At 43.6% G+C, this 24468-nt stretch overlaps 1 protein-coding gene across 1 annotated transcript in view; it reads left to right on the top strand.

Moving 5' to 3' along the window:
- The first annotated feature begins 2254 nt into the window (after positions 1–2254).
- The window catches only part of ACVR1 (activin A receptor type 1), a 73240-nt gene continuing 51026 nt past the window's right edge, over positions 2255–24468 (top strand). The window contains exon 1 of the mRNA XM_035131858.2: positions 2255–2670. Coding sequence (XP_034987749.1) covers positions 2663–2670 — 8 coding nt within the window. The 5' untranslated portion in view covers positions 2255–2662. The remainder of the gene's footprint in view (positions 2671–24468) is intronic.

Raw genomic sequence — 24468 nt, 5'->3', positions numbered from 1 at the left:
CAGAAAAGGAGTTACAGGAACAGACATGGAAAAATGCAAGAACAAGCATCATCAGGAAAGATCTCTGTAGCTCAAAGAAGTTCTGTTCTCTTCCTCTGTCCACCCCCTTCCACTCAGCTCTCCTGTTTGCTTTTCCAATTTCCACCCCCTTTCCTGCAAACCACCAGGGTTGAAATGGGGAAAAATAGTATACAAATGAAAGGCTATACATCTGCAGCACAACTTATATCATCCTGCCATCCCTTTGCCACAAAGAGATAAGTCATCCATCTTGCAATTTATTGTGGACCTCTGGAGGTCTGAAGAGGGCAGAGCAAAGGCAGGTAAGACTAAGATTGTGTGGGCCTCAGATTGTGTGGGACTGGGGTTGAACGGGAGTGGATGGGTGGGGAGAGGAGACTTAGGGAGCTGTGGGAAGGTGGGGACCTTCAGTGCTCACAACTGCCTAATTGGGGCAATGGATTCAAACTACAAGAAAGAAGATTCCACCTAAACATTAGGAAGAACTTCCTGAGAGTAAGAGCTGTTCGGCAGTGGAATTTGCTACCAAGGAGTGTGGTGGAGTCTCCTTCTTTGGAGGTCTTTAAGCAGAGGCTTGACAGGCATATGTCAAGAATGCTTTGATGGTGTTTCCTGCTTGGCAGGGGGTTGGACTGGATGGCCCTTGTGGTCTCTTCCAACTCTATGATTCTATGATTTACCAGGAAGAGTTGCTGTGCTCACTAGGCCTGGCCTCCTAAGCTGTTTTGTTTCTTTGAAGAAAGTTAACTTCACGGACACTGTGTGAGTTATTGCTGACCTGCTCTTGACAGCCACCTCCTGTCATCCCTCACGCAGCTCTTCCAGTGTGAGTCTGGCCTGACCCCTCTGATGGATGCCACAGTGCGCCTTTGCACTTCAGCAGCTCCTGCCACCCTGCCCTGAGGGCCCCCTTTGCTGACAGAAACAGGGAGATGCAGCCTGCTAAGGTTGGGAAGGAAGGGAGCCACGGGCGCAGCGTGTTTCTCTCCTTATCCACACAAGCAGAAACTCAGGAGCAGGTAATTGTTTAAGTAATAAAATGCCCCATAGGAATATGTCTTGTTGAAGAAATATGCTGATCTTACAAACTGAAGCAGTAAAAATCTTTTAAATCTTTCAAGGGTTACAATACAAGTCTATACATCAGCTGAGAAGCAAGTCTTATTGAATTCAAGGAGGCTCACTCCCAGGTAAGTGAATATAGAATTGCTAGTAATGTTCGCTATTTCCGGCATTGTTTCTAAAAACTATGTAAATCTGAAACACTGAAATGTGAAATACGGAACCTGGGGCTGCCTGCATGATGCTTTCTATCTACCGCTGTGCTATGCCTCTTCCCCTAAGCTTCAACTTTCCTTAAGATAAATTCCTATTAGAACAGGTACTGTATTTAAATTAAACAGCATAGGCTTCAATTTGTTCACTAGTTTAAGAAGTGAAAAATACAACCTCAGTTTATTCAAACCACTGAAACACAAGGTTCAGAAAGCTCCCCCGCCCCCTGTACAACAACGAAACATTATTTTTTCTACGCTGGCGAGACAGAGAGTCCAAAGGCTTTCTTCTTCTTTTTAATAAAAAAAGTAATTGGAACTCGCGGTCTATTTTTAGTGGCAAAGCTCATCCCCGAGATGTAATAAGAGTCTCTGATCATGTGCAGTGTGCTGTTCTCTTACAACTGAACCACCCCATCCGTTTCCTGTGAGAGACGGGTGTGATGATGGCCTAGCAGCCTGGATCCGACCATTCCCGAATGCGCGATCTTTTCCCCTGGAGTTGCTAAAAAGAGGTTTGTGCGTGTGTGTGTGATCAAAACACGGCTTGGAAGAGCGATGGGTGCTGCGTGGTCCATTAGGGGAAGAAAACATCGTAACTTAACAGGCGGCTTGCATGCGCTTGCTTGCTCCCCCCCTTTCCAAAAAACCGAGCCCGGGCCACCCGGGTGGCTCCCAGACAGGTGTGTGGGCATCTGCGTGTGCCCTGTGGGCGTGCCACGTCTGGGTGTCTCGTGCGTGCCCGCTGGGGCCGGGTGTGATTCCCGGTTTGGTCCTGCAGGGGGCGAGACGGGGCGGCTCTGCTCTGGCGCCTGGATTTGCGCCGGGAGGAAATGATGTGCCTGGCTTGCCTGGTTAATTACAGCTCCAGACTCCCATTGGCAGAGCAGGGAGCAGCCACTTCCTCCTCCCTCACTGCAGCTGTATCCCCGGCTGAGTAGCCCCTCCCCTTCCCCCTCCCCCTCCCCTCTTTGCTTCGGCTCGCCTGGCTGCCTCTTCGGAACTTTGCGCCTGGCTCGCTTTTCGCTGCCAACTTTTCCCCGTCGCGACTCGACGGGAACTTCTCCTCCTCCTCCGGGCTCCCCAAAGGCGCCGCTGCGGGTAGCTCAGGCACCGCCGGAAGGGAGCCGGGCGCAGGGAAGATGCGGCCGGGCGCAGCGCCGTGATTACAGCGCGGGTCTCCGGGGAAGGGGTTGTACCGCCGCCGCCACCAGCCCTCCTTGCAGCTACAGCCGGAGCAACAGCAGCCGCTGCAGCAGCAGCAGCAAAGCCCATGGACGGGAAGTTCCTCCTGCTCCTCCTCCCTTAGGATCCCTGGGGATCTCGCGCCGCCGCCTCCCCCCTGCTTCGCCTTTGTCTGCGGTGCTATGAAGAGGTGAGTGGAGCTGCCTGTCTGAGCGGAGGCTCGCCCTTTGGATCTCGCTCCCGCCCCAAATCCAGCAGCCTCTCCCTCTTCTCGGGGTCTAAAATGCGTCCTTTCCCTCCCTCCCCCCCCCCCACGCATGGGTAAAAAACCCGCCTCCTACTGCGTCTCTGGAACTGTTTTGGAGACGATTGTTTTTTTTTTGTTTTTTTTTTAAGATCTCGATTCCCAACCCCCTTCCTTCTTACGCCGTTTGTTAGAAAAACAACGAACCCCCCCCCAAAAAAAATATTTTATTGATTTATTTTTTAAAAACTAAGCCAGGAACTCGATTCGGAATACAATAATGTGCGGTTCATGCAGTGCCTGCTCCTGTTCTGTCTGTGTAAATGGGCGTTTCGGACGCGCCTTTAAGAATCCTTCCAGAAAAGCTCCCAAAGCCAATAATATTACATCTGAGCTCTGCTTCCAGAGGCGGAAACTTAAGAGGAGATTTGTGGTGGTGGTGGTGGGGGCACACATCCTTTAATCACTTCTGGGAGGCAAGCCTCTTCTGGTGCAGGAAGAGAGGGAGAGGATGAGAAGGAGGAGGGAGTCAGGGAGGAAAGAGTATCTGTAAACTTTCCTTGGCTCCCTCCCTGCTTTCCTGGCTATAGTCTTCCAGCAGCATCAAAGGCAGGAATGTGGGATTCATCTTCAGATGCCCGCAGGGCAACTGTGGTTACAGATGTTACTCATTACCTTGCCAAGTAGAAGCCCTTCCCTCTTAAGCTTTCTCTTGCAGGAAAAGAGAAAGAGAGCAGCTTGGCAAAGTCATAAATAAAAATGTAAGGGAGATGGATAATTTGGTTTGAAGCAAGAGCGTTACTTTATTTTTATTATTGAGTGTGTGTTTGGTCTGGTCTTTGTTGTTAAGTTGCTGGTTGATTATACCTATAAAGTGTTGGGGAGGTGCCCAAAGGCTTGGGTACCTTTTTATCAAGTTGCCTTGTAGATTTTATTTGTTGCTTTGGAGGTGACTTGCACACCTTGAAGAACTGGGTACATTAAAAGCTTTGATTCAGTTCTCTGAAGAACATAGGAAAACTCGTTCTATGTTTATTTTTAAAAAATAAAAATAGGCCTCTTTGTTGGCATCTTTTACTTGTTTGACTACTCTCTTGGCTCATGGTTTCAGTTGGTGAAAGAAATACTTAACCCACAAACACTATGTTTGGCAGTTGCTCCCTTTCCAAATCCTATGAAAAATGTTGAGGTATGAAATTGTCTACTCTGTGGGGGAGTCCTTTATTTGGTTTATTCAAATACAACAAAAATGAAAAACAGTGCGTTGGTGTGTATAGCCAACCCACACATTCAGAGAATTCACATTGGTTAATTTTGGCTTTTGCTTGTGAAAGTGAGACAGTGCACAATTCCCCCCCCCTCCCCCTTTGTCAACAAATGAACTCAGTTAATTGTTAAAGAGTACTCAGCCTCCTTCGCTAGAAGGAGAGGAGGGGAAAGAGAGAAGTCATTGTATGTCTATTTTGTATGTATGATTTTAGGTTTCACTTTTTCATGTTGTAACTTATATTTAATGTATATTTGCTACTGATATATAAACTGTTTGCTGGTTGGTATGTTGTGTCATGAGTAGGGCAACAGCCTACTTCAGGCTTCCTCAACCTTGGCCCTCCAGATGTTTTTGGTCTACAACTCCCATGATCCCTATCTAGCAGGTCCAGTGGTCAGGGATGATGGGAATTGTAGTCTCAAATCATATGGAGGGCCAAGGTTGAGAAAGCCTGGCCTACTTCATCAGATGCACCCATGCTGATTTAAAATACTACTTTCTACAAATATGCTGCTGTTCTGCCAGTATCATATTGGTTGTTTCTTTGCTCTTTGAACTTTATAAACTTTTGGTGGTAATGTGCATCTTGTTGCAAGTCTGTACATTTGAAGAGCAGTGATAATCTAAGTATAATGAAGGAGGACTTGGCATAGCCTAGTTTGTTTCTGTGCATCTCAAGTAGTTGACCTTGAGTAACACAGGTTAACCCTGTTTTCCCAACCTTCCTCTCATTAACTTAGAGTAGTACTGATGTTGACATAAATGGGAGAGTCTTGTCTAGTCAGAGTTGTTGACAGTCTGCTCCCCACTTTTTGTCATGGCCTAAAACATCTATTTATGTCCTTTCCCATGCAGAACACATGTGCGATTCTCTAGCTGTGTGTTCGTCAACAAACCATAGAGGTCAGTCTGTGGAGCTGTGTTGGTAAATGAATCTCATCCCTAAATAGTAGTTCTGGTTTTTTAGCACTTTACAGCAGTTTAGGTTTATTAGAAAAAATATACTGTTTGCTTGCTCTCCAAATGTTTTAAGGAAGAGTGTATCTGGAAAGAAGGTGGACGTCCCACAAGACAGCATGATAGTTATCCAGTTGTGTTTGAGAATTTGGACCTAGGAACAGGCTGGCATCATATTTTGGGGCCTGATACAGAAAGCCGCAGAGAAATTGTGGTTACATCCATTGCTGTAGGAGTATCAGAGGTACTTTTTGGCTGTTTGTGACATTATTGGTGGTTGATGGGTGCTGTTTGCTCCCACCTCTCCCCTTTACAGAAACCACTTTATGAAGATTTATTTTTTTGTTCTTGATGACTGTGCATCCGTACTGTACACATCTAGAGCATTCAGCCAGGACATTGGAAGTGGTAGTTGACAAAGAGCAGCAAGGCCTTGGCTATGTGTATAAGCTGTGCGCAGTTTCAGTATGTTGAGGTGGGACCGCAGTACTTCAAAGAGCTTAAAGGTTGTCTCTTAACTCAAAACAGGGGATATATGTGTGAGTGTATGGCATTTAATTTTTTTTAAGACAAGGACCAGGAGGATATTATTTACACACTCAGTTCGTTGGTTAATTTGCAACATGGGTGGCTAACCTTCCACTACCCAGGTGTTGCTGATCCATCACTCCCATCAGTCCTAGCTAGCATGGTCTGTAGTCAGAGGTGATGGGAACTGATCTACAACAACTGGAGGGCCACACAGGTAGATGGATTTTCAGTCAGGTTTCTCATTTTAGAACTCATTTTTTTCCAGAACTTGTACTTTTAGAGAGGAGGGGTTGTCTACTTGTTCTGGGCTTTGGATCAGAGCCTGTCCAGTGTAATATGATAACCCACCCCCTGAATTCTCTGGCTTGGTGAAAGAATGAGATCGGTGGGGGCGATCTAAGCCTAATCCTTTGTTATATGGGTATAGCATATTATAAACTTATGGGAGTAACTTGATACATATAATATGTGGTTGGTAAAAAGATGGAGTTTGGCAGTCTTCACTGCTTTCCAGGAAGTGCACAGAAAACAGACAATCACATAAAGCTATATCACAGTTGGTTTTCAAAGTGGACCCATATGACCATCTAAGCCTTCTCTTTTGCTTAATGGCATGTGTTGAGACACTGCAGGCTTTATGGCCTAAGCATGGATTTGGGAGGCATCCATTTAATTGGAAAGACAAAAGGCTGCTAGCTACTCGGGCTCTCATCTGCTTGTAAGATGAAAGTTTGGCTGTTTAGAAAGTGTGTGAGCTAGTGCTGTGCTGAACCTTAACAGAGGTTTTCTTTCATCATTCAAGAGAAGTTGCGGAGAAGAAACATACATGCTTTCTGGGGCGGGGGGGGGAGGAGAAAAAGTGGGGTAACTAACACTCTCTCTCTCTCTCTCTCTCTCTCTCTCTCTCTCTCTCTCTCTCTCTCTCTCTCTCTCTGGCTGGTCTGAGGAGGTTGCATTTACCAAGGTGCTCAAGGGATCTGCCCTGTTGTTGTTTTCATTAAGGAGCTATTTAGGAAAGCCTCACACTCCAGAGCAATGTGAAGCTTTCTGCAAGCTGCCTCCCAGCCCAGGATCTTTATCTGGCATTATTCTTTGAGCACACAAATATTGCTAGTCAAGATGGCTAGAATACCAGTTGATCATGAATGGCGAGACTGCTGTTGCACTCATGTCTAGTTTGAAGGCTCCCATAGTCATTTGTTTCACCATTGTGAAAACGGAACGTTGGACTACATGGGCCTTTAGCTTGATCCAGCAGGCCTCTCTTTACGTTCTCAGTGATAGATGCGAGCTGAAATCTGATGTACGTGGCGGTGAAAAAGACTTGCAGCACATTAGGCACAGGAGTGATCCCCTTTCCTCCAAGTGTTCCACTGATGTAACTCGCTCCACAATTATGAGGCTTACTGGGGAGTAATTATGAGGCTTACTGAGAGAAGGAAAAGGTGAAAAGGCTTGCTCCATTAGAAGAACTCCCTGCATGGGATTCTACTACCCGTAGTGGGACCAGTTGGTTAAATTGGGCCCTAACATATTTATTATGGCATAAACTTCCATGTTCTTCTTTGGGGTCTGGAGGGTGGCAACATGATTCTAGGCCAGGCGAAAATATTCCCCCTCAAACAGGCCTTTGGCTAATTAACATCCTATACCCTTTTAAGCGTTTGTTTGGGAAGGGAAGGCGGGTTATTGGTTTGTTCCCCCCTTGTTTTTTATTATGTATTTTGTGTTTTTATCTTGTATTTTTATGTCGTGAACTGACACACGGTGTCTGCCTACCCCACTCTCAAAGTCTTCCTCCTGTTTCCTCAGTCCTTAGGCCAATATGTGCCCAGATTCCGTTATCTTCTGTTGCTGCCTCTGTGGTTATTAAACCCAGCCTTGTTTTTATTCTATCTCTGCACGTGTTTGTTGCCTCTGCCTCTTGAGAAGTACAAAGCTGCTTCCTACTAGAATCTTTGGGGCAATAAAGATCTCCTCCTGATTATGGGAAACCGATTATGGGTTGTGAGTTGGATAGAGCAAGTGCAACATCTGCCCCCACCCTCCATTGGCCTGCACAGTGATGATTGCTTGATTACCTTCAAAATCACCCTTAGGCCTGTTTGGAAATTGATCCTTTCAAGGCCTACTACTTTGATTAAATTATATAAAACTGTAGTGAAGTTAAACACAAGGGATATACGCTTCTTCTTGGTAGTCATTGGTGTTTATTTGACAGAGAGAGACTGAAACCAGGACAAATACAGTAGCTTATAGATGAGGCTAAAATACAAATACAAACCAAGGGTTCCCAAACTAGGGGCCGGATGCGGCCCAATTGCCTTCTCAATCCGGCCCGCGGACAGTCCGGGAATCAGCATGTTTTTACATGAGTAGAATGTGTCCTTTTATTTAAAATGCATCTCTGGGTTATTTGTGGGGTAAAGGAATTCCTTCATATTTTTTTTCCAAAATATAGTCCGGCCCCCCCACAAGGTCTGAGGGACAGTGGACCGGCCTCCTGCTGAAAAAGTTTGCTGACCCCTGGCTTACTTTTCCCGTGAACCATTGGTTTGCAAGATTGCTTTTTGATTGCTTATTTGCTGTCTCATGGAAACTGTAATATCAACCCCCCCCCTTTTTGCCAGTTTGCATGTGTCTCCCTAGTTCTGCATGTGTTTTCTTCCGCGTGAACTTTTGCAGAAATGTATTTAACAGCTTCAAATTCCCCCTATCAAACTGATGGCTGGTGGCTTTTGAGATCCCGGGCGTTTAGGGAAGGTGATGTCAGACAGATTGCTTGCTGACTCAGTCCTTGTTGCAAAGCTTATGGGAAGTGTTTTGAAGGATGGCGTCTCATACTGTAAGTCGCCTTGACCCACCTTCCCTATCTCTAAACAATTATCTAAATGATTTCTTGGAAGAAATGGCAATGCCTTTCTGAATCCATTTGTACTCCTGCCTTCATCACAAAGAGTTGGTATCTGTGACTTGCGCCTTGGACCAGGGTGGTTTTGCTTGTTGTTTGTTTGTTTGTTTCCCTCTAGGCAGGGGAGTTTGTAACCTGCCTTGCACAGAGTTGCCCAGGGGACAAATGTGCATGAAGGAAGCAATGTCTGGCCTGACGTCTCCATGAATACAGCTATTTCTCCCTGGCAGCAATTTAAGTGCCTGCTGTAGCTGCTATGTTTGTGCAGATTCCCCCTTGGGAAGCATCGGCTCTGTATCCCTTGAATGTGCCAAGTTGAGTATTGCTTTCTCACACAGTTGATTCTCTCCCTCCAACCACTGCCCCCAGGGCAGCTTCAGGTTAGAAATGGCTGAATCAGCCCCTGAATTAGCACAATCATTTTTGTCTGTGCTGCTTCTCTCTGTGTTGAATGATTTAGGTGGGACTACGCTAGGTTGGCTGGTTTAGTGTTAAAACAGGCTTCCTCAGACCACGAGAATTGACTGAATTTGTGGAAGGGCTGGTTTCTCCAGAGTCTTTGACGTGGGTCTTGTCTGGCAAAGAGCAACCAAGTTACAGAACCTAAATGTGAGCCCCAAACTTAAATGGGTGTTTCAGTGGCCATGTTTGCACATAATGATAAGCCAGGGGTTGTGGCTTAGCCATGGTTGACCATGAATGTGCACATGGCTCGATTGCTCCTGCTTCACTCCTTCCCCGGCACAAACAGGACATCTGAATGGTGGTTTGTTTCTCCCTAAGAACCCATGGTTCAGAAGCTAACAACAAACCATGGTCTACTTTTCCGTAACTTAAAGTCTTAACTGACCTGCTATGGTTATAATTAGCTATTTGATTACCAAATCATCACAGTTGACATTGTACAAATTAACTCATACTAGGGATTGCGAGTTTGCTACCCCCCTCCTCCCCGTTGTTGTTGGACTCTTGCTAACATGTCCAGTAGTTGAGGGCGGTGGGCCTTTGTGTATCTTATAAGCAAACCAAAATAAATGTCAAATTCTGCATCAAGAAGAATTCACTTCTGTGGTCTGTATGAATTATTCAACTGAAGTCAATTTACATTATCATATATATATATATATATATATATATATATATATACCATTTGCATGCCAAAACGAACATGAGTTTGCCCAAACTACGGGAGGCAGTGGAAGACAGGAGTGCCTGGCGTGCTATGGTCCATGGGGTCACGAAGAGTCGGACACGACTAAACAACAACATACCAAAATGGCTTCTTTTTCTCCTAATATTTCTCTTAATTCCAACTTCACATTATTTTGTTCACCCTAGTTATATGTATGGTGTTGAATCCCCCCCCCACAAAAAACCCCTCTGAGACTCCTGAATTTACAGTGGACGCTCTCTTAAAAACCAGAGTTCTGTTCTGTGGGCCTTGCTGTACTCCCATAAGATCACCATCACCAGTTTTATTTTAGTGCCCACACTTCACCCTGTGGTCTCTGGGTGTATTACAACAATTTAAATAACAACGTTTTAAAAAACCCCAGTTTAAAACAAATTAATATTTCAAGAATAGGGTGGGTCCTAAAAATCTTGGGTGTCAACAGCCAGGGTAAATAAAGAGTTTTGTCTTCAGCATTTGCAGAGTACTGTATAGTGAAGATGACAGAGGCACACTTCTGTGGGGAGGGAGTGCCAAAGTTTGGGAGCTGCTGTGGAAAATACTTCCTCCTTAGCTTCACCCCTTAGCTTCTTAGGACACCACTGTCTATCAAGAAGGTCCCCTATGCTAATCTTCACAGTTGAGAGGGAAATAAGCCATCTTTTAGATATTTGAGGCCTAAGTCATTTACAGCTTTAAACCAGGATGGATTTTATTTAAATCACTAGTCAGTAAGACTTGATTTAAATCTTTTTTTCTTTCTTTCAGAAAGACTCATTCTTGCTGGTCTAATCTTAATATTTACAATGAGGTGAAGGTTTCATTTTTGGAATAATAAATTTTCAGAGTAGTTTTTACAGTTGTAAATTACTGATTTGGTTATACTATTAGAAGTACATGATTATGAAATTATTGTGAGGTTTAATAAGTTAACTGTTTGCAACTTTTCTGCTGTACTTTATTGGAAGGAGAAAAATGATCATTTCCTTAATAACAATTTAAACATTTTATTTAACTAAAGCAATAACATTATAGCATATGTATCCATGTTTGTTAACTGATGTGATTAAACTTTTTTTAAAAAAAGGTAGACTGAGTTTTAGCACACATGAGAAACTTAAAACAAATTCTTATTTCCTGATGAATAGCCTTTGGACTATAATGTAACTTAAAAAGAAAACTATATTTAGAAAGATTTTTTACTCCAAAAGCATTTTATTTTAAAAATCCAATTTAAATTTTTTTAAAATTGATTTTTTGATTTGATTTGATTTTTTTTTTAAAAAAATCATTGATTTTTATCCACCTTGCTTTAAACTCTTAACATGAGCACATTTGAATTGGGACCGAAAATGAACTGGCAGCCGGTGCTGCTTTTCTAAAACAGGGGTTATATGAGATCAAAATGGAACCCCAGCCAGTAATCTGGCTACTGCATATTGGATCAATGCTGAGTCATCTTCAGGGCCGGCCCTACAGCCAAGCTGGGTGGGCCAGGGCACCACGGCGCCGGCCCGCCGCGCAGCTGCACCCACGGCAACCGCGCTGTGCCTGCCTGCCCGCTGCGCAGCAGCGCCTGTGGCAGCCGCGCGGCGCCCACCCGCCCACCGCGCCGGGAAACGGGGCTGGGGGGCACCGAAGGGATCAGTCGCACCACGGCGCCAGGGGCGCTTAAGACGGCCCTGGGCATCTTCAAGGGCAGGCCCCCACGTAGAGTCATTGCAACAATCCAGTCTTGCCAGAGTATGGAGTGCAGTGGCCAAGGGGCTGTTGCTGCCAACATCAGAAGAGCCTTATTGGATCAGGTTAAAAAGACCCATCTAGGTCAGCGTCTTGCTCTTTCACTGGTTAGCCAGGTACTTATGAGGAGCCAGCAGGCAGGACATGCTTACAACAGCGCTCTCTCTCTCTCTCTCTCCTCACAAGTGCTTGGGAGCACTGCTTCTGACTGTGGATGCAGAATGTAGCCATCATGGCTAGTAGCCAATGGAGGCTTTATCCTCCCTAAATTTGCCTGATCCGCTTTTTTAAAGCCACCCAAGTTGGTGGCCATCACTACCTCTTGTGGAAGCGAGTTCCATAGTTTAACTTCACACAGTGTAAAGGAAATAAGTGCACACCTCTGTCCTCCCTAGAATTTTAGTCTGCACACAGTCCAGCTGGGTTCACCCCAACTGTCCTCCATGGAGTTGTCTGGGCTTATAATAGAGACTGGAAGAGCTGTGTTCATTCGTTTGTAAAGGGAGGAAATGAGGCAGGCAGGAAATCTATGGTCAGAGCAGGAATCTGAGACGGGGGTTTGGGAGAGATTTTCAGCTGGAAATGTTGGTGGGCAGTATGGAGACAAAAGGGCAATAACGACCTGTCCTTCGGCCTGTGCTGTTTAAATCGGAGGCCTGATCTAAGCGAGTATAGGTGGCGCTGTTCTATTATTCCCCAGCTCACTAGTATATTCTTTCTATCTTTTTAGGTAAAGGTAAAGGGACCCCTGACCATTAGGTCCAGTCGTGACCGACTCTGGGGTTGCGCGCTCATCTCGCATTATTGGCCGAGGGAGCCGGCGTATAGCTTCCAGGTCATGTGCCCAGCATAACAAAGCCGCTTCTGGCAAACCAGAGCAGCACATGGAAAAGCCGTTTACCTTCCCGCTATAGCGGTTCCTATTTATCTACTTGCATTTTGATGTGCTTTCGAACTGCTAGGTTGGCAGGAGCTGGGACCGAGCAACGGGAGCTCACCCCGTCACAGGGATTCGAACCGCCGACCTTCTGATCAGCAAGCCCTAGGCTCAGTGGTTTAGCCCACAGCGCCACCCGGGTCCCTTTTTACCACCCTCTTAATTGGTGACTAATAAATAGCCTGTCAAGTCTCTTCTTATTTGCTTTTGGAGCTTTAGGCTGCCAGATTTGAAGACCAGTCAGTCTGAATGCAGCTAATTGGAATCTGGCATTGAATGGCATTTTCACACGCTGCAGAGCAAGGAATCTGTCCTGGCTCAATCAATAAAAATTGAATTGTCCTGGGGATAGGACAGTGGTCAAGCTTTCTTGACCTGTGTGGTGGTGGTGGTGGTGGTGTTTTTAAGATTCTGAATTGAAACAGAAGCTCTCTTGCCCCGCTTAACACATTTGCAGCTTTGATACCAGGAATTGTAAGGCTCCGCTCCTATCGACATTCCTGCTGGGGTTGGAAAGCTAAAAACTTTCCCAGTTAAGACTGATAAACTCCTTGCTTTGTGTAGCTTTTCGGTGTACAGTGGTACCTCAGTTTAAGAACAACCCTGTTTACAAACTATTCGGTATACGAACTCTGCAAAACCAGAAGCAGTGTTCTGGTTAGCGAACTTTACCTTGGTCTACAAACAGAAGCCGAACGGTGGAGGGGCGGCAGCGGCGGGTGGCCTCCTTAGGGAAAGCGCGCCTGGGTTTAAGAATGGCTTTGATTTAAGAACGGACTTCCGGAATGAATTAGGTTTGTAAACAGAGGTACGACTGCATTTATGGTTTCTTTCTGAGATGTGTTGAATTTGTTCAACAAAGCTGGATTTTGCATCTTTCCAGCAGGTGGGATAGAGAGGACGGTGTGGCTGTGTGGAGCCATGGTAAGAAGAAGTTAGATTAGAGAAAGCCTAATAAATGTAATTTTATTTAAAATCACCATCGTGATTTTTAAACAGTTGAAATAAGTGTTTAGTCTTGGCAAGCTGGTGATCCATGTTCATGTGAAGCTTTTTAATTATTTTTTGGGGGAAATGCTCTAGTTTTTGCTCTTGCTGTAACATGCATGCCAGCTAATAATCTATAGCATTAATGTACATCTCACTCACCCTTGATTCTGAGGCACTGTATGTATGTATGTGATCCTCTGCTTTAATTGTGGCATTTTGAATACATGCTTCCTGATTTAGGTATGTTTAGAAATGGTTCACCTTGATCACTCTGTATGTGTGTGTAATATAGGGAAAAAAGGTACTGTACCCTTGAGTACCTCAAGAAAAAAAGTACACTGGTGCAATATAAAACCCAAGTTTCCATCGCACTTGGGCACATATTGGTTAGCTGCTACTCCTTCCCCTTTTCTTCCTAAAGCTGGAGGTCAACTTTATCAAAGTTAAAGCATAATTTTTTTAAAAGGTGTTGGAACCCTAGGAAGTTTGGCACATGGCTAAGCTCAAAAGAGAGGTGATTCCATAGCAAGGGTGCCGCTCCAAAAAGACACCCCCCCCAGTTACTGCCAGCCACACTCACATAGGCTTGGGCACATCCCAGGAGGTTCTTATCAGCTGATTGTAGCAATCGAACAGGGCAGTAAGGCAGAAAGCATGCCTTCAGGAACCCTGTGTAATAAGCAGTATGAGCCGCTTCATTTTGCAGTAGCTGGAGCTTCTGGAGCAGCCTTAAGGGCAGCCCCATACAGAGCAAGTTTCAGTAGCCCAATCCTGAGGTTGCTGGTATGAGTCACAGTAGCAAAGCTATCCTTAAAAAGGTAAAGGTAAAGGACCCCTGACAGTTAAGTCCCATCGCAGACGACTCGAGTTGCGGCGCTCATCTTGCTTTACAGGCTGAGGGAGCCGGCGTTTGTCCGCATACAGTTTTTCCAGGTCATGTGGCCAGCATGACACTTCTGGCGCAACGGAACACCAAAACCAGAGCAGCTCACGGAAACGCTGTTTACCTTCCTGCCAGAGCGGTACCTATTTATCTACTTGCACTTTTTGGCGTGCTTTCAAACTGCTAGGTTGGCAGGAGATGGGACCGAGCAACGGGAGCTCCACCCATTGCGGGGATTCAAACTGCTGACCTTCTGATCGGCAAGCCCAAGAGGCTCAGTGGTTTAGACCACAGTGCCACCCGCATCCCAATAAGCTATCCTTACTCATGTACAAAATGTGTATGTAATAGTTGATATTTGCTTCCCAGAGATAAGTGCCTGAAAAAAACATACAACTTTGTGAAAGTGTCTGGTTAGACCATGGTTTCCCAAACCTGGGTCTCCCGCTGATTTTGGACTACAACTCCCATTCATCCCTAGCTAGCAGGACTAGTGGTCAGGGATCATGGGAACTGAAGGCCAAAGACAGCTGGAGACCCAAGTTTGGGAAACCCTGGGTTAGACTGGTTTTTATATTCTGTCATTGACCTTGAATCCTGGGTTGCATTTCCTTCACCGGAAACACTCCTCACATTTATGGACTTTTTTCTAGTGGAGGCTTATACTGGAGGAAGGAGATAACTTTTATTTATTTCTTTGCCTGTTTCCCTCTATAGCCCCCAGCATCGCCTTCCATGCTATTCCAGAGGGTTCCTCCAGTCATCTGGAGCAAATTTCCAGTGTGTGGTATAGGGGGACAGGAGAAGACTCTCTCGATCTTTTCAGCCAGCTGGAGCATCCGACTAGGAGAGAGCCGCTCACAGGAGCTTACAACCCCAAACCGTTATTACTTATTGTAACGTTACGAAACTGCAGTTTTTAGAAGTGGAAAACTTTCCATATAGAAAATAATAACAGGAAAATGCCCTTCTTGACAGTGCTGGATCTAATCGGCAGTTATAGGAATCGATGGCTAGATGGACAGCTTCTCTTACAAGAAAGGTTCTTGATGAGAATAATTCAACGACGTGGCATTTGGACTTTGGGTGGATGCAGGTTGCCGTTTATCACCTGACAGCTGATTGAAAAGTCACTCTGGGTAACTGGCTGCCCTGTGCAACTGTCATCTGTAGCCTTCAGCCATGTGTTGAAGTGAATTTTGCCATATTTCCATAACAGGTTGAAAGGAAGGGTTAGTGAAGATGGAGCAAAATTCTTTCTTGGGTCCATTGGAACACTAGGTGCTTAATGAAACAAAAACAATGTTTAATGCCCTGCCACAACGTTAATTGTAAAAAAGGAGCAATAAGTAGACATGAGCCCACCAACTATTTTTTCCAGACTGCCAGCATTTTATTATGAGATAAAGATGTCCATCCAACCAGTGAACAGATTTCTTTTTTAAAAAAATGGTTCCTCTTCCAAACATTTTGCTTTGGTACAGCTTTTCATATCACTGAAATTAGCACTACTGAAACAGATTATCTTTTTACGGAAATGGCTTGGTGGTTCTGCATGTACAAAACTATTCTTGAATGGTGGTACCTCATGTTGCGTACGGGATCCGTTCCGGAGCCCCGTACAAAATATGAGCAGTACACAACATGAAGCGCCGCATGTGCGCGGTGCGATTTGGCGCTTCTGCGCATGACGTCATTTGTCGCGTCTGCACATGCGCGAACCGCCAACCCGGGAAGTAACCCGTTCCGGTACTTCCAGGTTCGGCGCATACGTATCTCGTGTCGTACGCAACCCGCAGCATTCGTAACAAGAGGTATGACTGTATACCGATTGTTCTGCCTTCTGAGTTGATTTATCAATCAGTGTTTGTGACCGCTATTGCTGGCAGCCAAACTTCTGCTCAAACATTCAGAGAATGCACATGGGTGCAAGCTGTATTTGTGTGGAGTTGAGCAATGTCAGAATCCTCCCCATGATCAGGAACCCTGCACACCTGTTGAGTTTCGCTCACAAGCAAAAAGAGGGACCATGCCAGGTATGCGTGGCATGGAGGTGGTTATGCCAGTGTGCACAGCTCTGCACGCCACACAGTTTGAGTGCTCTAGTGTTCTTTGAATGCTTGTAGAGAGGCCTGTTGTGGTGCTTGGCACCTGATGGCACAAGCCACAACTGTGGAGGTAATAGCACTAGTATTCTTGAACTCTGGGGCTGCCAGCAATGCCCTGTTTTAAACAGAGCAATGATTTATAATGTAGCAAAGTAGGCAAGAACTGTCGTAATAACGCACCAAATTACGGTATACTATGAAAAATGGCATTTGATATGAGGCTCGTAGACTTGGTCCTTCACACGGACCCTCTGAATTGTTGCTGATGCGGCAGTATTTTAGGAATTGCGAACTGTATGTAGTGGAGATGCAGAGCCAAGGGGGGTTTAACAGTTGAATTTGCCTGTATGCATATTTAGCATTTCAAAAGGATTTTAGTATTTCGGTTTTCTGGAGCTGGGTGTGACAATTCCCGAAAGGCAGAAAATGGTAAGGGTAATCTTCACACATTTGCAAATGCCAGTGTTGGTTTTGCAAAGTTGAGTTTAGCAGCACCCAGGAGCACATCAAAGAAAGCGGTAAAGGAAGGGGGTGGCGGCAGGAAATTGTATTGTTTTGAATCCACACTAGAAATCTGATCACGCCCTGGCATGGATGAGGTGCTTCTGTCTTAATCACAGCTTTGTGTTTTGGGTGGGATAACGGCTGTGCAGCCGCACTGTACAAAGCAGGTTGAAAACCATAATCCAGACACACGGGGCATGCTGGGGCATCCTTGTTAGAAACCAAAACATGTTGTAACACTGGTGCTCTCTAATTGTGCTTGCATATAGCTCAGCTCGGTGGTGAGAACAGGCCCTTAGGCCTTGTCTGAGTTACAGCTATAACTGAGTCATGAGATCAAGTTTCATCACAGCTGTCTGTCCCTCTGACCAGGCTGCTTCACTGTTAAAATGTGTAGTGCAATGGAGCCTCTAAAGAGGTATGCAAAACTTTTCCCTCTTCCCTTCCCTTTCTTTCTTTCTTTCTTTTTTTTTGCTGTGCATGCATTTTCTTCCTGCTTCAGTCTGGCTGCAGGAGTCAATTGTGTCTGGAACAACAGAGTCTCTTTACAGTATGTTTTTAATTCAGCTGTATGAACTATGTAGGTTTAGATTTTGAACTTTCACTGTTCATGTTAATGGAAAGTTCTATAAGAGTTGATTAAAAGGTCTGGAACAGAGGAGGGGAGTTTTGTTTTTCAACTCTTGTCATCTAAGCTCCTCCTCTGAAATAAGAACAATATTATTATTGTGCAGAAGTGATCATTACTCACGCTGAATCAATTTTTGTCAGGAAGGATGGGGGACAAAGTTTCTAAACAGACAATGCTCAAGAATTCATTTGAAAATCAAACTTGAGGGGCATAACTTAGCTCAAGTTTTAAAATATGAATCTATTCACCATATTTATTTCTATGTACTTTACCTTATTTGTTCATGCTTCCTGTGAGAATTTCTAAGGTGATATGAGTTGGGTAAGGTTGTTACAAGTTGCTTAGATATTTGGGTGCGTTTCAATTTTCCGCAGTCTCATTGTATTGGTGGATCTTGCTTGGCCACCTGGAGGACATGCAAGGTGTAAACTTGAGACATGTCTCCTTTGGGGAAAATCTGTGTATGTGGGATGTTGAAATAGGGTTAACAGTCATGCATAAGTGAAAGTTTAAGGATGCATATTATGTTAAGGTTACCAGAAGTCCCCTGTTTCCCGGAGACAGCCCCCGAATTTACAAATCATTCCCCATACAAAATCCATTGAAGTTGGAAAGTGTCCCCGGATTCGTTGAAAACAACAACAACTGGTAACCTTATATCGGGCATCCCCAAACTGCGGCCCTCCAGATGTTTTGACCTACAACTCCCATGATCCCTAGCTAACAGGACCAGTGGTCAGGGATGATGGGAATTGTAGTCCAAAACATCTGGAGGGCCGAAGTTTGGGGATGCCTGCCTTATATTATGTACCTTTGGCAGGTACATAGTGGAGCTACCTGATGACTTGGCAGCAGCCTCTCTTTCTTTAACCTCCCTGAATATGGTTCAAGGCAGCTCAAGAATGTGGAATGCTTAGGATCTCTTATTCAAGGGCTCCATGTCTGATGACCTTTGACCTTCAGTCTCTCTCTCTCTCTCCTCCCCACCCAGCCTCTTTACCTTGACATAAAATCGCCATTGTGCTCAAAGCACTTTCCCCAACACAATTTAACTGACTCTAAGAACTGGATGAGCAGCACTGAGTTGATATATTGATGGTTCTGAATAGTCAGTAACCACTGGGTTGTTTTTTATTATTATTAAAATATTCATATACTCCCCTCTCATAAAATATATCGGTGGTGTACAGCAATTATAAAAACATTATTTAAAAAAACTTTAGCAGTAATACAAGATCATTGCTAAAATGACCAGTTAGTCAATTAAAATTTTAAACAAGTGCAAAGGCCTGTCAGCAATAAAGCATCAAGAGATGCCCAAAATTCAAAAGTGAGACAGTTTTTAAAGTGCCTTTGGACCCAAGATGTTCAGGGCTTTGTATATCAACACAAGAGCCTTGAACCTGGGCTTGTAGATACAAATACACTAGATGAAAATATCTTACGGTTGCAATATTATATATTTGTGTTCCATGGTGTACCCCTTGCCTGCCTATTTACAAACTCTGAGGTTGGCTCTGATATATTGGAATTGGAACCACAGTGGTCTGCTCTCTAGTTGTTAACTTGAGCATGCTTGTTTAGATGTGAGACTGCAATTCTAACTCTGGCTCGGCTTGGTTTGGCACAATCCTCTCTGTGCAGAGCTTGGAGTTGTGGATTCTTAAATGGTGAGCTGGCCCCTGGGTATGGAGCATTTGCACACCAGCCTGACTTTGTTCCAGTTTATAGACTGCTGTTGTCTCAACATCTCCCCCACTCAACCAGGAAGTGGTTGTGCCATTAAGAACCCTTTTGAATTATACTTTGGGCTGCACAGAACCTTGCATGGGTTACATACATACCCAGCATTAGTTGTTTGTGAATGGAAAAAAAAAATCTGTGTTCTACACACACACAAAATGTGAAGGTGTTATCATGTCCTTGTACCTTGGGAATAGGATGTACTATGAATATTGCATGAACAGTGGTGCAGCTTTTGGGCTGCTTCAATTTGCAGATCTGGCTTGAGAGAAGCCCTGATTTTAGGAGTTTTATTGTACATCTTGTTTGAGTTATGCTGCTGGTTTGCATGGGATTTTGGAAGGGGAGGTATTGTGGACAGTGTTGCATCTTTCAGCAAACCATGCAGAACTGCATTTGCAGAAAACTATTACAGTAGGATTGCCCGCCAGAGATATCTCAGCCCAATAAAACATACAGCTGCACTTCATTTGATATTTTATGGAGAGTGGGATATTAAGTCGAGAAAGTTTTTAACACTTTCCTTCCCTGCTACCACCCTAGAAGTGTAGCAGAATTCTTGGAGTATTTTATAGAGGGACTTATGCAGTGCTATTTTAAAAGTGGTGCCCGAAGTCACCATGAACACCTCTCTTGTTTTCTTAGAATGGCAATGGTGCCCATCTGAGAAGTGAGTTGCAGCTGAAAAAAGCCACTTGTATTTGTTTGAGGTTGGGGGAAATTAAGCGTATATATATATATATATATATATATATATATATATATAGATATGCACAGTGCATAACTTTTGCCTCCTCGACACACTTTTCTGCTACTTGGGTTTTGCTATTATACTCTTTTTGCTGTTCGTTAAGACATTCAGATAATTAGTTCCAAAAAATATATATAAGGATTGTATCAGTTGAAAGTCTCCTTTGTGCTATTATGTTAGAAAGGCAGTGCGCTTCCGGTTTTGCCGCGGATCGTTTCACAGGCAGGAAAAAAAAGAGCGCTCTTGCACTTCTAACTTTGCTGGGCAAAAGGGGGTACCCGCGTGGCTAGCGGACCCCAAGAAAGGTCGGGGAGGCGATCCTCGTCCGAACGGTCGGTCGTGTCCGTGTGTACTCCGGATATCTCGTGTGTACAGCGCGAGGAAGAAAGAGACCAGGACACTGCGACGCATTAAGAACAGCGGGACCAGCAGAGAAAGCCAAACCGAGCCTGAGCGATCACGTCGGTAAAATTCCATCTATTTTAATCCCATTCGCAAACCTCCGAGCGTGTTTAGAACTAAGGGAGAAGGGGCAATAAAAGCGCTGAGAGCGTCCCCCCCCCTACATGCAGCGAATTATATAATTGTAAAAGAAGCGAGACGGGGGAGAAGGGAAGGAGTGAAACGGAAAGTTTTTAAAGAGACGCTTGAGGGGACAACCAAACGTTTATTTAGGGGGGAGATATATGGACTAATTTATTGGAGCCTGTTGGACTTAGAATTGAGGGAAGCACACGCACACAAGTCCTGAGTCGTGTAACAGTGTGGCAAAAGGGAGAGGGGAATTATTCGAGACAAAATGGCGACAGAGCGACAGACAGTATGACTAAGCAGCAAAAGTGCTAAAGAACGGGGAAGTGAAGTGACGCATACCGCCAGGAGCGTCGGAGAGTTAAAGGGACACTACATAATTAAGGAGAGACAATATTGACAGTCAGCGGCTCAAATAAAGCCTGCTTTTACAGTGATCTACCCTCGTTTAACAAGCAAGTGCGACATCGTGTGTCCAAATAGAGGCATGCCACAGGATAATAAGAAACTGGAGAAGGTGAAGAAACTAAATGCTGAGACCACACAACAAAGAAGAACTTCATTAACCAACCACGAAATGGAACTTAAAGAGCTGATTCTGAGCTTAAGGAGCGATATAAGCGAAATAAAACAGGATTTAGCAGAAATTAAGTCTGAGATGAACGAGAGGGTGAAAACCTTGGAAGATAAGGTGGAAAAGATTGAAGAGAAATATGAAACCATTGCAAAGGACACCCAGGAATCCAAAAATCATCTGGAAAAACTGGTAGAGACTTCAAATAAAACGGCAGAGACTATTCAAGAGCTCCAATCTAAAAACCAAATTATAGAAAAAACTGTGGATAAGATCTCCAAGGAAAAAAGAGGTGGTAAGAAAGAAACGGAAGACATAAGGAAAGAGCTTGATAAGCAAAAGGCGGCTTTTGAAGCCCAACAAGATGCCTTGGCTCTTATGCAGATGAAATTAAGAGAAAAAACCCTCCGTTTTCGAAATATCCCAGAATTACCACAAGAGAACATTGAGATCAGAGTGTCTAAAGCCTTGGCGAATTGGCTGCAGATAGATGAGAGAGAGATAGAAGCAAGAATTGAAGAGGCTTTCAGGATCAACTCCAGGAAAGCAAGAATGAATAACTGGCCGGGAGACTGCTTGGTGTCCTTCACGACCTTATGGCTCAGAAATAAAATTCTACAGACTAAAGGGAAGAGGAGACTGATGATGGACGGTGTCGAGATAGTGGTCATGAAGGAAATCCCACCACACTTTCTTCAGAAAAGAAAGAAATACCAATTTTTGACCAAACACTTGCAAGCTAAAAAGATCTTTTTTAAGTGGGAATATCCGGAGGGTCTTTCACTTTTTTATAAGGGGAGGTGGAGAAAGTTTGAGACGCCGGACTCTGCCGATAGATTTTACAGGACATACTCACAACAACTTGGGGGGGGAAAGACTGGAGAGATTAAGGAGAGACAAGAACCGAGAGAGGAAGAGACGGAAACTGAGGTGGAAGGCGAGGAAGGCGAAACAGCGGCAAGCGATCTTGATGAGGCTGAAGAAGCAGGAGCGTTAGAAGATTAATCCTACAATAGAATTGTGGGTTGGACTTTTTTCTACTCCTGACCACTACCCCGTGTCTGTTTTTTCTTCCTTTCTCTTTTTTCTTCTTCTCTTTTCTGTTTTGTTTTTCTCCATTTTTTTTCTTTTCGTAGCTTTTTTTTCTTTTTTCCCCTCTAGTGATTTAATTGGTTATATCGAATAAATATGAGTATTAAAGTAATTTCTTGGAACATTAATGGATTGAATAATAATAAGAAGAGAAATAGGACTAGCCATATACTGAAAAAAGAAAAGTGGGATGTGATATGTCTCCAAGAGACACATGTAAACATTAAACATGAAAGGGTTTTAAAAAATGAAAAATTGGGCCTAGATTTTGTAACATCCGACACGAAGAAGAAGAGAGGAGTGGTGATATATATAAAAAATAAATGGTGCCCAGAAATGTTATGGAAAGATAAAAAAGGCAGGATTGTAATAGTGAAAACACGGATTGAAGGAGAGAATTGGATCTGGGTGGGGATATACGCCCCGAATGGTAGCAAAGTGGCTTTTTTTAAGGAGCTAGAGGACCAACTGATGAAATATCACGGAGATAAAATTATACTGTTAGGAGATTTGAACGGAATCAAAAATCCAATCTTAGATAAATCAGGCCCTCCCCAAAGGAAAAAACAAAATAAGCTACCAAAATTTTTTGATGAATTGACGGGAAACCTAGATCTGGTAGATGCGTGGAGGCATAAACACTCCTCTCAAAAAGATTTCACGTTCTTCTCCCATAGACACCAGGTGGCGTCTAGAATAGACGCCATTTGGATTCCCAGGGAACTTGTTTTGAGACTAGCAAAAGTGGAAATATGTTCACGCACCTTATCGGACCATAACCCGGTATGGTTGACGTTTGTTCCAGAGGTAAAAGATAGAAGATGGAGGCTGAATGTATTCCTGTTAAAAAACCCAAAAATAATCCAAGATGTATCAACACAGTATAAAGACTATTTAGATATAAATAATAGGGGAGAAGTAGACCCTACTATAGTCTGGGACGCTGGGAAAGCAATGCTACGTGGGTTCTTCATTCAACAAAATGCAAAATGGCGGAAAATCAGAGAGGAGAAAAAAGTTAACTTGCTACAAGAAATCAGAAAGAAGGAAAAAAAATTATTAAAAAAGGAAAATGAAGCCATAAAACATGAATTAAAAATTTTAAAATTGGAATATGAGAAAATGATTGATGATGAATTGGATCAAAATTTACAATTTTGGAAATACAAAAATTTTAAATGGGCAAACAAACCAAGCAAATTATTAATCTGGCAACTAAAAAAGAGACAAAAAGAGAAAATTATTAATAAGATTGAATTTAATGACAGAATTCTAGAGAAATCAAGTGAGATTGTGAAAGCCTTTCAAAAACATTATGAATTGGTTTACCAGAAAGAAGGTGCGAATTTGGAGAAAATAGAAGAATTTATTAAAAAACATAATATGCCATTAATACCATCAGATAAGTTAAGAGCGTTAAATATGGAAATAACAGTAGAGGAAATAAAGGAGACCCTAAAAATGATGAAAAATGGCAAGGCCCCAGGCCCAGATGGCCTCCCTACGGAATTATATAAGACCCTGGATGAAGTAATGTTGGCCCCTCTGAAAGACTTATTCAACTTAATATTGGATAAAGGCACTATCCCGCACTCTTGGGAAGAAGCGCAAATAATCCTAATTCCAAAATCAAAGCTAGAAACCCCAACTCCGAACGACTTTAGACCAATCTCGCTTTTGAATAGCGACTACAAGATATTTGCAAAACTGTTAGCGAATAGATTATCCTCCATTTTAGAAGATATAATACAAAAAGATCAGGTTGGCTTTGTGAAAGGCAGATTCGCCAAAGACAATATAAGAAATGTTATAAATATTATAGAACTTTTAGAAAATAGAAGAGACAAACAAGCCGCAATTCTGTCCGTGGACGCGGAAAAGGCCTTTGACAGGGTGGCCTGGGACTTTATGCTAAGATTGTTAGAAGAGGTAAAAATGGGGGATAGATTAGAAAGGGCAATAAAGGCCATTTACAATTCCCAAAATGCTAAATTAATTATAAATGGAAAGTTCACGAACAAAATTAACATCACAAGGGGGACAAGACAAGGGTGCCCTCTGTCCCCCATCTTATTTATCATCACGCTCGAAATTTTATTAAATACAATTAGGAAAAGTGAGGAAATTAAAGGAATCGTGGTGGGCAATAAAAGTTATAAAGTAAAGGCCTTTGCCGACGATATTATAATAACATCAGAGGACCCGATTACAAGCATTCCCAGCGCCATCCGGCTGATAGAAGAATACGGGGAATTGGCGGGCTTGAAAATAAACTATAATAAGACAAAATTGTTAGTCAAAAATCTTGAAGCAAATGAGGAAAAAATGCTGCAAGAAACCACAAAACTCAGAATTAGTAAAAAAATGAAATATTTAGGAATTGAGATGACAACAAAAGCAATCGACCTGATTCAGGATAA

This window comes from Zootoca vivipara, chromosome 1, assembly GCF_963506605.1.
Source record: "Zootoca vivipara chromosome 1, rZooViv1.1, whole genome shotgun sequence".
In the NCBI taxonomy this organism is placed as follows: domain Eukaryota; kingdom Metazoa; phylum Chordata; class Lepidosauria; order Squamata; family Lacertidae; genus Zootoca; species Zootoca vivipara.
The sequence above is the reverse complement of the archived record's forward strand: the minus strand, read 5'-3'. Positions and strand labels throughout refer to the sequence as shown.